The sequence below is a fragment of the Podarcis liolepis genome (genome assembly GCF_965112155.1).
Source record: "Podarcis liolepis genome assembly, chromosome: 10".
NCBI lineage: Eukaryota > Metazoa > Chordata > Lepidosauria > Squamata > Lacertidae > Podarcis > Podarcis liolepis.
In genome coordinates, this window is record NC_139562.1 from 73,977,510 (window position 1) to 73,989,659 (window position 12,150).

At 41.6% G+C, this 12,150-nt stretch overlaps 1 protein-coding gene across 12 annotated transcripts in view; it reads left to right on the forward strand.

The window, feature by feature from the left end:
* Positions 1-12,150, forward strand: part of UPF2 (UPF2 regulator of nonsense mediated mRNA decay) — a gene marked incomplete at its 3' end in the record, with an annotated part of 54,169 nt that overhangs the window by 1,537 nt on the left and 40,482 nt on the right. For all 12 annotated transcript variants that reach the window (XM_083464135.1, XM_083464139.1, XM_083464140.1 and 9 more), the window contains exons 2-3: positions 5,564-5,943; positions 7,404-8,183. In XM_083464135.1, the coding sequence (XP_083320261.1) occupies positions 5,564-5,943; positions 7,404-8,183 (1,160 nt within the window). The remainder of the gene's footprint in view (positions 1-5,563; positions 5,944-7,403; positions 8,184-12,150) is intronic.

Consider the following 12,150-nt stretch of genomic DNA (forward strand, 5'->3'; position numbering starts at 1 on the left):
GCACAGACTGAACACAGTAGGACTTAAAGCATTGTTTAAATATACATAATATCAGGCTGCTGTAGTTTGCTGATCTGTGATATTATCTCTGCCAGTTGTTTCAATAAGTTAAGTGACAAAGAATGCAATTAGAATGTGCATGTAGACTTTCTTGTCTACTGTGACGTGGTAAGCAACAGTGCAGTGTATGAGAGAGGTTGGGAAAGTTAGTGACACATTGCTTATTCTCAAAAAGCATGTACTTGTATTTAGAATGCTTTAATATGGCTTACTAGGAACCATGAGGGATTGCTGCTGTTGGGTCTCATGTATTTTATACCCTAGTGACAGTGTCTAAGTATGTACACAGCATTATGACCTGAAAGAAGAATTTTCATAGGATCATAGGGCTGTAAGGGATCTAAAGAGCATTCCGTCTGAACACTTGCCCCTAAGACAGGAAGCTCCTTATACATATCTTGGGTTAGTCATTTAGTGTGTGTTTTTTTAAACTACTTTGGTCAAATATTGAAAACAATTTGTTAGAATTCTACAGACCTGTGCTTACTACAGCCCCTACCATTAACCGGGTTTTATAAGGGAATTAACAAATGGAATTAACAAATGTAATCAGTTGTTAAAAGTTATTGATGTTATGCAAATATGTTCATACTTCTACCCCTAAACCACAGTAAATAGTGTAGCTGTTGAACTTTTTGAAAAGGGCATCAAACAAACAAAACATATGTAGTAACAAGATAAAATTCACTTTTACACTGCTGAGTAGAGAGCAGGATGTCCCTACTCTTGAATGAAATTGCATATTTGGGAGTAATGGTCCATGTTTTCTACAGCTCCACATACCTTTTTTCTATCTTGTATCAGAGGATGTGAAAATGCTATTTAAAAGATAGAACCTCTACTTATACTTGTTTGTGGCTTGACAGGATATTTGACATAGTCAAATAAAAGGCAATCAATAGACCAGCACCAGCCTGTCCACGTCACATGCAGATTAATCCATCTCATCCATATTACTGTGCCACAAGCAGAGAGCAAAGGCACCCCTATATATATATATATATATTTATATATATATATATATATATATATATATGCAGGTTTTGGTGTCTTCGGGTGTCTTCCCGTGTAAGAGTTGGGGTGTCTAGGCGACGTTTTGACGTTTAGACACCCCAACTCTTACACGGGAAGACACCCGAAGACACCAAAACCTGCATTCCTGTACCCGTGAAAATCTACGAAAGCATATATATATATATATATATATATATATATATATATATATATATATATATCTGTATATATATCTATATATCTGTTTGCCCCAGGACATATTTTTATAGAAAGGAAGGATAGAAATGCTGAAAATATATGTATATATGAGGAGTCTATGAGGTTTGAGGAATTACTAGGTAAAATAATGTTCATGGCTCAGTTTAGTGAGCCAGGTTATATATTTTAGGGAAAGACATGCATTCATTCTGCCCCCTCCTTACAGTAGGGGGAAGATATTGAGGAAGAAATTTTGAAAGCTCATACAAAAAAGTCTTTTGTATTTAAAAATAATCCAGGAATCTAAAAAGTGTATAAAAAAATACTTTAGATGTAGTGTTTCTGAGCTGTTTGAATAATGAAACTTGACAGTACATACGTTGATGAAAGGTTTCAGAGGATGTTCTCAGTTGATCTTTAGCTAGCACACCTTAACTTCCTTGCAGGGCTCAACTTCTGCTATGTTTTCATTGTCTTCCTTCCTTGCATGCAAGTAAATAGTACACATTTCTTTGCCAGACTATGGAAAATCACTCTACGTGTGTGTGTTGTGGGAAAGAGCTTCTTGGTAATTAGCCATTACATTCTTTTTATCCATCAGACTTCCTTTACAGTGTTGCCTCGCAAGACGAAATTAATTCGTTCCACAAGTTTTTTCTTCTTGCGAGTTTTTCGTCTTGCGAAGCACGGTTTCCCATAGGAATGCATTGAAAATCAATTAATGCGTTCCTAGGGAAACCGCCTTCAGACCAGGTCCGGGGACAGTCTGTCCCCCGACCTCTTCTGAAGGCTGGGGGGGGACGGACGGACAAGGGCTTTTCTTCCCACCCCCAGCCTTCAGAAGGCTGTTCTGAAGGCTGGTGGTGGGAAGAAAAGCCCTTCTTCCCACCTCCCGCCCCGCAAGCTCCGGGGACAGGAGGGCTTTGCTGCCGAGCGCCAGCATTTTAAAAGCCCCTGCTGTCCCGGGGCGATTTTAAAATGCTGGCGGGTGGGAGCGAAGCCTCCGCTGTCCCGGGGAGATTTTAAAATGCTGGGGGTCGGCAGCGAACGCTTCGCTCCCGACCCCCAGCATTTTAAAATCTCCCCGGGACAGCAGAGACTTCTCTGCTGTCCCGGGGAGATTTTAAAATGCTGGGGGTCGGCAGTGAACGCTTCGCTGCACACCCCCAGCATTTAAAAATCTCCCCGTGTCCCGGGGAGATTTTAAAATGCTGGGGGTCGGCAGCGAACGCTTCGCTCCCGCCCGCCAGCATTTTAAGATCGCCGGGGCAGGCGGGGGGGGGGGAAGGCAGGCGGGGGGGGGGAGCAAAGACTTTTGCCCCCCGCCGGCCTTCAGAAGAGGTCCTCTTCTGAAGGCCGGCTGTGGGCGAAAGTCTTTGCTCCCGACCGCCAGCATTTCCCTATGGGCTTTCGTCTTGCGATGCAAGCCCATAGGGAAATTCGTCTTGCGAAGCGCCTCCAAAACAGAAAACCCTTTCGTCTTGCGGGTTTTCCGTCTTGCGAGGCATTCGTCTTGCGGGGTACCACTGTAGTTTGATTGTGTTCCAATATTACTCAAGGACAGGCAGCACCTGAGATTTATCCACAAAAGAAATGAATATGCATTGCTTTGAGGACAATTGCTGTTGTGCTGTAACTTAAAATACTGCACTGTAATTAACAGTGGTTTCAGAATTTTTTAAAGTGGTGTTGGTTTTAACCTGGTAATTCTTTAATCGAAAAACAAGCTTTTAACAGAAGTTATGTTACAGTTCATTTCTTTTCTAGATTTTCATATGCTTTCATTTGTGAACTTCAGTTTATCACCTAGTGATCAGCTTTGCTGGGAACTTGAAGTTTTGTTTGTAAAACTTTCTATCAGGATCTCCATAAAGGGGTGGCTTATTGATATAAAGTGGACCAGATCAGGCCTGCACAACTATTTCAAGTGACGTGTGCACATAAATATGCATGCTTCCTACTGATAGTCACCTGAAGAGAATTAATTACAAATTTGATTTTAGATCAGATGAATATTGTAACCATTCCAGTTCTTAAATTTTGGGCTATTACTATCTTCATTCATCATATTGCTAATTTTATGAAGCAATCCATTTTAAAAGTTGAAAACTTTCGATAGAGAAATAAAATAGTGGAACTCTTTTGGACAACATTTCAACCCATATCACTGCCTAGGACTAGGTATATAAAGCTTGGTTGTCAAAGAGTAAAGTACGAATGGGGAGAAAGCATTTATTAGAGGTCATGGAATGGGAATCGTTTTTGAAAAGATGGATGTGAATGCAGCTTTAAGTATAGTGCTTTTGTTTTGCACTAATAATACATCAATTTCAGGGTGAATATACAAGGGCTATTGTTTCATGCTTTGTATCTGGGTTGGGAAGAAATGGGTCTTGAGCTGAGTAAAAAGCCCTGGGTGCAAAAGAAACAGCCAAGGTGAGCAGAAGTAGTTAGTTCTACTCCCAAGTTATTTGTATGCACTGTTGTAACAGCAGTAGAGTACTACTACTGCTTCTTTGGTGTTAAATTACAACTGATCAAGTGTTATAAATGCTGTAGGAGTGTTAATGTTGCATTGGCTAGAAGATGTTCAGTAGTAGATCCATCAATGAAGTAGTGTCAATGCTTAAAAAAAACTGATGTGGTAATTCTCACTGTTTTTCAGGTATGCTTAAGAGTAGACAGAGATTTGGAATGTAACTAATGGAGTGGAAAACTGACTGTAATACTTTTTTTTATCAAACAATTATTAGGTGGTAAATATCCTGTTTGTTGTCTAGTAGTAACAACTAACTGATGTAAGTCTTGGGTTTTTTCTTCTAGATTTTAATGGTGAACATACGTTTTAATGTGTGTGCTGTAAGAATTCAGAGCTTAGTTTTGAAGGCACTTCAGTGTGCATTTTATTGGAATGTTGTGGCTGTAACCTATCTAATAATGAATTGCTCATTTTAAAGAATCTTAAAGAGCTAGTATTTGTAGGAGTGGAATAAGAAAAGTTCTATCAAAAATAGTTAGCAACTGTATCCCTCCTCCCAACAAAGGAGGTGGTGCACCAGTCTAATGCATTTACTTAAACTTCCTTAATTGTTTGCAGGTTTTGTTCTTTAATTGTCTCAGTGTGCAGCTTTGAATTAGAGGATTCAATACAATACTGTAAAGGTGTACATAATACTCAGACGTGCATGATGATTTGTTTAACTCGGAGGAGCTTATCAGGTCCATACAATGAGTTTGTAAGTTCCATAGCTTATTTGCTTGAAAGGAATTATGTGTATTTTCACGAACGTGCTAGAAAATAAGTTATAGTTGTGTGTAAAGTTGTCAGTCCTTGAACAATAGATCACTGTTGGTCTACTACGAGTATATTACCCAAAATTTCCTTCTCTAATGATAAACCACTTATAAGCAGATATTTTGAAAATGTTTTCAAGCAAGCAACTTTTTTGCTTATTTTATTTAATTGAAGTAACTTGGTTATAGTCAGGCATATAGAAAAAGCAATTGCTGGTATGCTATTGTAGTTCCTTTTGTTAAGCTGTTGTGACTTTAGTCCTCTGATTGTGACACTTGGTTAAAAAAAGGCAATCCAGTGTATATTATTGAGAGTGGAATTAACTGTTACGGGAGACAGGGGCTTCCAGTGGACACAGTATCCTCATTTCAAGGTCTGCCTTCCCCAGCAAGTAGAAAACTTCCTCTAGGTCATGGTTCTGTATTTTTCTTGACCACCAGAAGCCAGTGATGACAAACGGGAAGTCAAAACTCAAGATGCCACCATATGTAAGGGAAGGAATATAATTTATTACAGGAGTTTGTTTCTGGTGGTAGCTTGATGTTCTGCCCTCAGCTGTTCGTGGTTTTGCTATTGTGTCAGAGGCCCCAAAACCCTGAGCTGAGTTGAGATGACTACTTTAGACAGCAGATTGGGGGTGTAAACTGTAGAGTGAGAAAGGGATGGACTCAATTGTACAGCTTCTCATTTCAGTGGGATTTGTGTAGGAGAACTTTCTGTAGATTGTACCTCATGTTAATTAGTGAGAAGAAGGATACCATTTGGATTTACTTTATCGGTTATCAAAATGTCTCAGGCTGCTTCTGTTATGTACTGTGGGCTGAAGGAAGGCATTTGTGCATTTAGCAGTACTTATCACCTTCCACTAATAATCAAGCCAGTTTGACAGCACATAGCTCTGGAAAAAATATCCATTCGTAGTTTAGAAACAACATTTTGAGGCCTTGATTATTAACTTGTGAATTCAATGACAATGTGTTGTTAATAATCTTTCAGATCTGCCTGGGTAACATAATGCCAGCAGAGCGTAAGAAGTCGGCAAGCATGGAAGAAAAAGAAACATCATTAAGTAATAAAGATAAGGAGTTCAATGAGAGGCGGTCAGGTAGCAGCCGGGACAAACCCAAAGAGGATGTCAGGCTTGGCATTAAGAGAGAAATGTTAAAACCACCTGAAGATAAAAAGAAAAAACTGGAGGAGGAGAAACGGAAAAAAGAAGACAAGGAGCGGAAGAAAAAAGATGATGAGAAGATAAAATCTGAAGAAGAGCAGAAGAAGAAAGAGGAGGAAGAAAAGCAAAAACTTGAAGAAGAGGAGAGAAAAAAGCAGGAAGAAGAAGTAAAGCGACAACAAGAAGAGGCAGCTGCCCAGCTGAAGTAAGATTTTATTATTTATTTGCTGCTAGTACCTAGGTTTTCACACTCTATAAGAGAGGGTGCTGGGACACAGATGGGGAAGCACAGGGAGCTAAGGATTGGGTGGGTTGAATAGCTCCATGGAAATTGTAAGGGAAGTTGCTCCATTTGAAAGAAGAGCTGCGTTTTCCCCTTGTGCAGAAGAAATGCTTGCTACTAGGTTGTTGGGCTATGGAAGTACAGTACAAATAGACAAGCCCCACTTCAAAAAGCTTAAGAAATACTGATGCCTAGGAACCCAATATAACTAGTTCTGTGCACCCAAGGTAGCTTTCTCCTTGTGTTCCTCAAACTACAGATCTATTTTTCCACATCATAAGCCACTCTTGGAGCTTAGTAGACTTTGCTAAGTGGTTTGTGATATGGGAGGTTTGCTGGTCAAATACAGTAGGAAATTCCACTGGAAATGCCCAACAGAGCTCTTTAGATGCTGGTCTGAGTATTCGTGAAAAATTTCTGACTGACAAGCTACTTCATTTTCAAAGGGTTGCTGGTTAGAAGCATCACTTCATTACAGTGGTACCTCTGGTTGTGAACGAGATCCGTTCCAGAGGCCCGTTTGCAACATGAGCAGAATGCAGCCCGCGTCTGCGCATGCGCGGGTCGCGATTCACCGCTTCTGCACATGCGCACGACGTCATTTTGCATGTCTGTGAATGCGCGAGCAGTGAAACCCGGAAATAACCCTTTCCGGTACTTGCGGGTTGCCGCGGGACGCAACCTGAAAACGCTCAACCTGAAGCAAACTTAATATGAGGTATGACTGTATAACAATAATGTCATTTTAAAATGTTGCAGTACAGATATAAGGAAAAAATAAAGCAAGATTACTTGTTTCATGAATTTTGCAATTCATTAGGAAATTCTTTTACCTGCACTTTACTGCTTTAAAATTAGTGCTATCAGCAGACTGAATAAATTTGTTGATTACTCAGACTAGTTCCGATTTAAATTTGCATATATTGAAAGCATTTTTAATAACAAAAAACATACTCTTAGACAGTGAATGTATATGTTGCAGCTGGCACCATCTTAGTGAAACGGTCCCTTGCGAGAGTGAAAGAGGAAAGAGGAAATTTTCTAAGATGGCGCCTGCCATCTGTAATCTTCATACATTCTTGGGTGAAATCCAGTGCTGCATCCACTTGACCAACAGGCGTTCACCCTCCTCGTCTCTCCCCTGCAACTGTCCAAGTCCACCCAAACCTCCTCTAGAGGGTCCCCTAAACTTCCAGAGCAGATTTTGGGAGGGCGGGTAGGAGAGGAAGGTGAAGTCTGTTTTGTTGCCACAAAGACGTCATTTATTGCAACCTTTAAATAAAAAATATGTTGCTCTGTTAATTAGGCTTGCCTTTTTAGTCTATTACAATGTTTAAAATTTCAGCCCTACTTAAACACAATATTCTTCATATTCTATTTAGAGAGAAAGAAGAAGCCCATCAGCTCCACCAAGAAGCTTGGGAGCGCCACCAAGCAAGAAAGGAACTCCGAAGTAAAAACCAGAATGCATCAGACAGCCGCCCTGAAGAGAACTTCTTTAGCAGGCTGGATTCAAGTCTCAAGAAGAACACTGCCTTTGTTAAGAAGTTAAAAACTATCACAGAACAGCAGAGAGACTCCTTGTCCCATGACTTTAATGGCCTCAATTTAAGCAAGTACATTGCAGAGGCTGTTGCTTCTATAGTGGAAGCAAAACTGAAAATATCAGATGTGAATTGCGCTGTGCACTTGTGTTCTCTGTTCCATCAACGTTATGCTGATTTTGCTCCATCACTACTTCAAGTCTGGAAGAAACATTTTGAAGCCAGGAAAGAAGAGAAGACATCCAACATTACTAAACTAAGAACAGACTTGCGGTTTATTGCAGAATTGACAATAGTTGGGATTTTCACTGATAAGGAAGGCTTGTCTTTAATCTATGAACAAGTAAAAAACATTATTAATGCTGATCGCGAATCCCACACCCATGTCTCAGTGGTTATTAGCTTTTGTCGGCACTGTGGAGATGACATTGCTGGATTGGTACCAAGGAAGGTTAAAAGTGCATCAGATAAATTTAACTTGAGTTTTCCTCCCAGTGAAATCATTAGCCCAGAAAAACAACAGCCTTTCCAAAATCTGCTGAAAGAGTACTTTACATCTTTGACCAAACATCTGAAAAGGGACCACAGGGAACTGCAAAATATTGAAAGACAAAACAGGTAATATTTTAAATGCTCTTAAATGAATTGACAGGTTTCTAATACTTGCTAGAGTTTCAAAATGGATTGGGTAAAACTTTTTTTCCGCCCCAAGAGACCACAAAGTATAATTTCATGCTTTGAGGTTTGAATTGAGAAATGGACTAACATTACAATCCTACATGTCAGAAGCAAGTCCCAGTGAGTTCAGCGGGGCTTACTCCCAGGTAAATTCTCAATAGATCCACTGAAATTAATGTGCCCAAAGTCATGTCTGTTAATTTAAATGGGTCTACTCTGAGTATGATGTTGGATGCAACCCTTAGTCTTATAACCATCTTGTAGGTTTAACAGTGTCTTCTGCCTCTGATTTGGAATTATTCACATTGTAATTTAGGAATGTGCTAGCTTTTTTTTTAAAAAAAAAAAAATCCCTAGCAGCTTCTGTTTTTCCATGTGGACGCACTCTAGTTTACAATATTAAGTATTTTACAGCCTCCTAAATTTCATTGTGCCTGCTTTCCCTTAGTAAGCCTTTGGTATACCATAAAATATGGTTAATGGGGGTGGAGGAACAGCAGCTGCATTCTAAACTGGACCTTCATCCAAAACATGGGTTCGAGGGAGGTGTACATTAAAACCAAACAATCAATACAATCATTAATCTTTTAAAAAAAGTAAAATCAAAACATAGAGGTGGTAATCTGTCATGGATGCATTACTTGAGATTTCTGCATTGCAGGAAGTTGGACTAGATGACCCTCAGGGTCCCTTCCAGTACTACTATTCTATGTGTCTATAACAAAATCAAAGACACCAATAACAATTCAAAAACTTAAAACATAAATATTTAAAAACTGTGAGTGATACTCAGTATTATTCATACTCAAGAGTAGATATGTTAAAATCATTGGACTTGAAACTTTTGGTGGGTGGGTCTACACTAATGTACCATATATACTCGAGTATAAGCTGACTTTCAGCACATTTTTTATGCTGAAAAAACCCGCTTTGGCTTATACTCGAGTGAGGTGGGCGGCAGCAGCGGAGGGATGAGCGGCCTAAAAGGAGCCCTTTCTCACCGCTGGTCCCGCCGCTGCCACCCGCCTCTCACAGGGGCAGGCACAGGAGGTGCGGTTGGGAGAGGCGCTGTGCTGTGCCTCTCCCAACTGCGGCTCTTATGCCTGCTCTTGTGAGCGGCAAAGGCAGCAGGGATGAGTGGCCCGAAAGCAGCCCTTTTGGGCTGCTTTTTTTCCTCTACCACTGCCGCCACCACCAGGTTTGTGGTGTGGTGAACTGGCTTATACTTGAGTCAATAAGTTATCCCAGTTTTTTGTGCTAAAATTAGGTGCCACGGCTTATATTCGGGTCGGCTTATACTCGAGTACATATGGTATTTAGATATCGCCCTGCATTCCTTAAGAATTGTTTGCAGATTTGTATAGAAGAGAAGTGGATGGGGTAAGTGTGGGATAGGGCCACATAAATTTAGGGAAATGGGGCATTGAGAAGGGTAAGGGAAGTTATGTGTAACCAGAGAAGCAAGATACAATATCACATAGAATCATAGAGTTGGAATAGACCACAAGGGCCATCGAGTCCAACCCCCTGCCAAGCAGGAAACACCATCAGAGCACTCCTGACATATGGTTGTCAAGCCTCTGCTTAAAGACCTCCAAAGAAGGAGACTCCACCACACTCCTTGGCAGCAAATTCCACTGTCGAACAGCTCTTACTGTCAGGAAGTTCTTCCTAATGTTTAGGTGGAATCTTCTTTCTTGTAGTTTGGATCCATTGCTCCGTGTCCATAAGTATGTGTATGGATGTTTAATTCTGCAGGAATGGTAAATCCATGTGTGTGATGGCTCATTCCAACACCTGTGTTTCCTGACTTGCCCCACCTCGACTATTTCATTATCTTCCTCTTGTGCATTACATTTAATGAATAAAATAGAGTTTTAAAATTGCTGACTTTGAAGCTATTACTTTAAGAGTACAGGTTCCCCATTGGCATGAAAGAACGTTTTCTTCCCCCCTCAGATGATACATCCAGTTTGTAATTTTGTGGATAGCATTGGGTGTATTGCCAGCATAGGTCTGCAAATAGTCTCGATCAAAATATTGAGGCGCACCTGCAAACTCTGGACTCATTGCACTGAAAGAACTTGCTCTTCTGCAACATTTGTCTGAATGAGCAGTTATGTGTTGGCATCTGTCTGTCTCGAGAGACAATGAAGCAGTGCGCCTTTGGGGGTGAAGTCAAGCTGTTGAAAAGTTGTGGCGACTGCTGTGGCTGTGGAGACTGTTCTGGTAGAGACATGCTCATTTGCAGCTGGGGCAGATGAAAGCATCCAGTTGTGCTGCTGCAGGTGCACCATAGCGCGTTTCTTCTCTCTGTGCTCCTCCCATAGGTCATTTCTCCTTTGGTCACTACTATGGACACATGACTTGTCTGCCTGTCTCCAGGCACTGTGGTTGTCTGCAAGGGATTCCCACATGGCAGGGTTGGTGTTGCCAACCTTCATGTCATGTTTACAGACATCTTTGTAACACAGAGTTGGTCTGCCAACGGGCCTGGTACTTAAAACTAGCTCCCTGCAGAGCACGTCCTTGGGCATCCTGCCACCTTCCAGTCTGTGGACATGACCAAGCCAGTGTAGATGTCCCTGAGACAGGAGTGTGAACACACTGAGAATGTTGCTTAGGAGAGCACATCTTTCTTTGGAATTTTGTCCTGCCATGTGATATCCCAAATTCTCCTGATGCAGCACATGTGGAAGGTGTTAAGGTGTTGCTCCCGACAGTTATAAATTGCTCACGACTCCCTTCTAGAAATCAATGTGTTCAGCACACAAGCCTGGTAGACCTTCACCTTAGTACTGGACGTTAGCATCACATTCTTCCATACCATTTTGGAGAGGCGACCCATTGTCATAGCTGCCTTGCCAATACGCTTGTTCAGCTCAGCATTGATTTAGAGATTGCTGGTTATGGTGGCTGACCATAAGGCCTTTGTCAGGTCTATGAAAGTGCTTCTGCTGTTGGCATTTCTGCTGCAGGTGGTTCAGTGAGACAATGACATCTACTGTTGAGCTCTGAGCTCTAAAGTCACATTGTGACTAGGGCTTGACCCTCCAGCAAGTGACTATAATATGTTGTGAACTACATGGGCGAAGTCTTTCCGCACGTTACTCAGCAGAGAGATCCCACAGTAGTTGTTGCTTTTGTTCTTGCTGGAGTCACACATGTCTTGTGGCATGGATCCTTGCTCCCATCATTTTTGGACTTCCAGGGTGGCGCCTCTGGTGATGGCGGACTCCCTCTGAACTGGAGGGACAAGCTCCGCAAGAAACAGGTCTTTTCCGCTGCGGCGTAGCGGGGACCCTTTTGAAAATCACAGGCGGAAGATGCCTGTGACCGTGGGACTCGGCGGGCACCTTTAGCGCCCCCCCAACCCACTAAGGAACCCAGAAACGGGCTCCGAAGTGAAGAGGGGGAAGTGGCGTCATGCTGTGAGTCGACTGCTTTTTCTGCGGAGTGAAGCCGCATAGCCGTTGCCGGAGAGCGCTGCCTTTTTTCCTGGGACAATTTGGCATTTAAAACAACCAACCGTGAGTACTGGAACATTGAGTATTTGGATTCAAAAAAGGAACTGGCGAAATTAAAAGGAATTGGACTTAAAAATTTACCCCAATTTGGTACTGAAACAGAAAGGATCAACCAGGAAGTCACCCTTCCGTTTCCCTGTAGCCATAACAAAGCAAAGACAACGCAAATAAGAGCCTTAAAGAAACTACTTTTAAAGGATCGATCTTCATCATTTAAAATTGCTGAACCCCCCTTCGGTAGCAGGAGAAGAAGGGGGACTCTTTTTGAGCTGTTTAAACCTGCAGAAATGAAGCTAAAGTAAGGTATTTTTCCATCGCCCTGACCCTGGAGCGGGGTGTCAGAATTGACGTTTGAAGCTCATTGACCAGAAACAAATGCT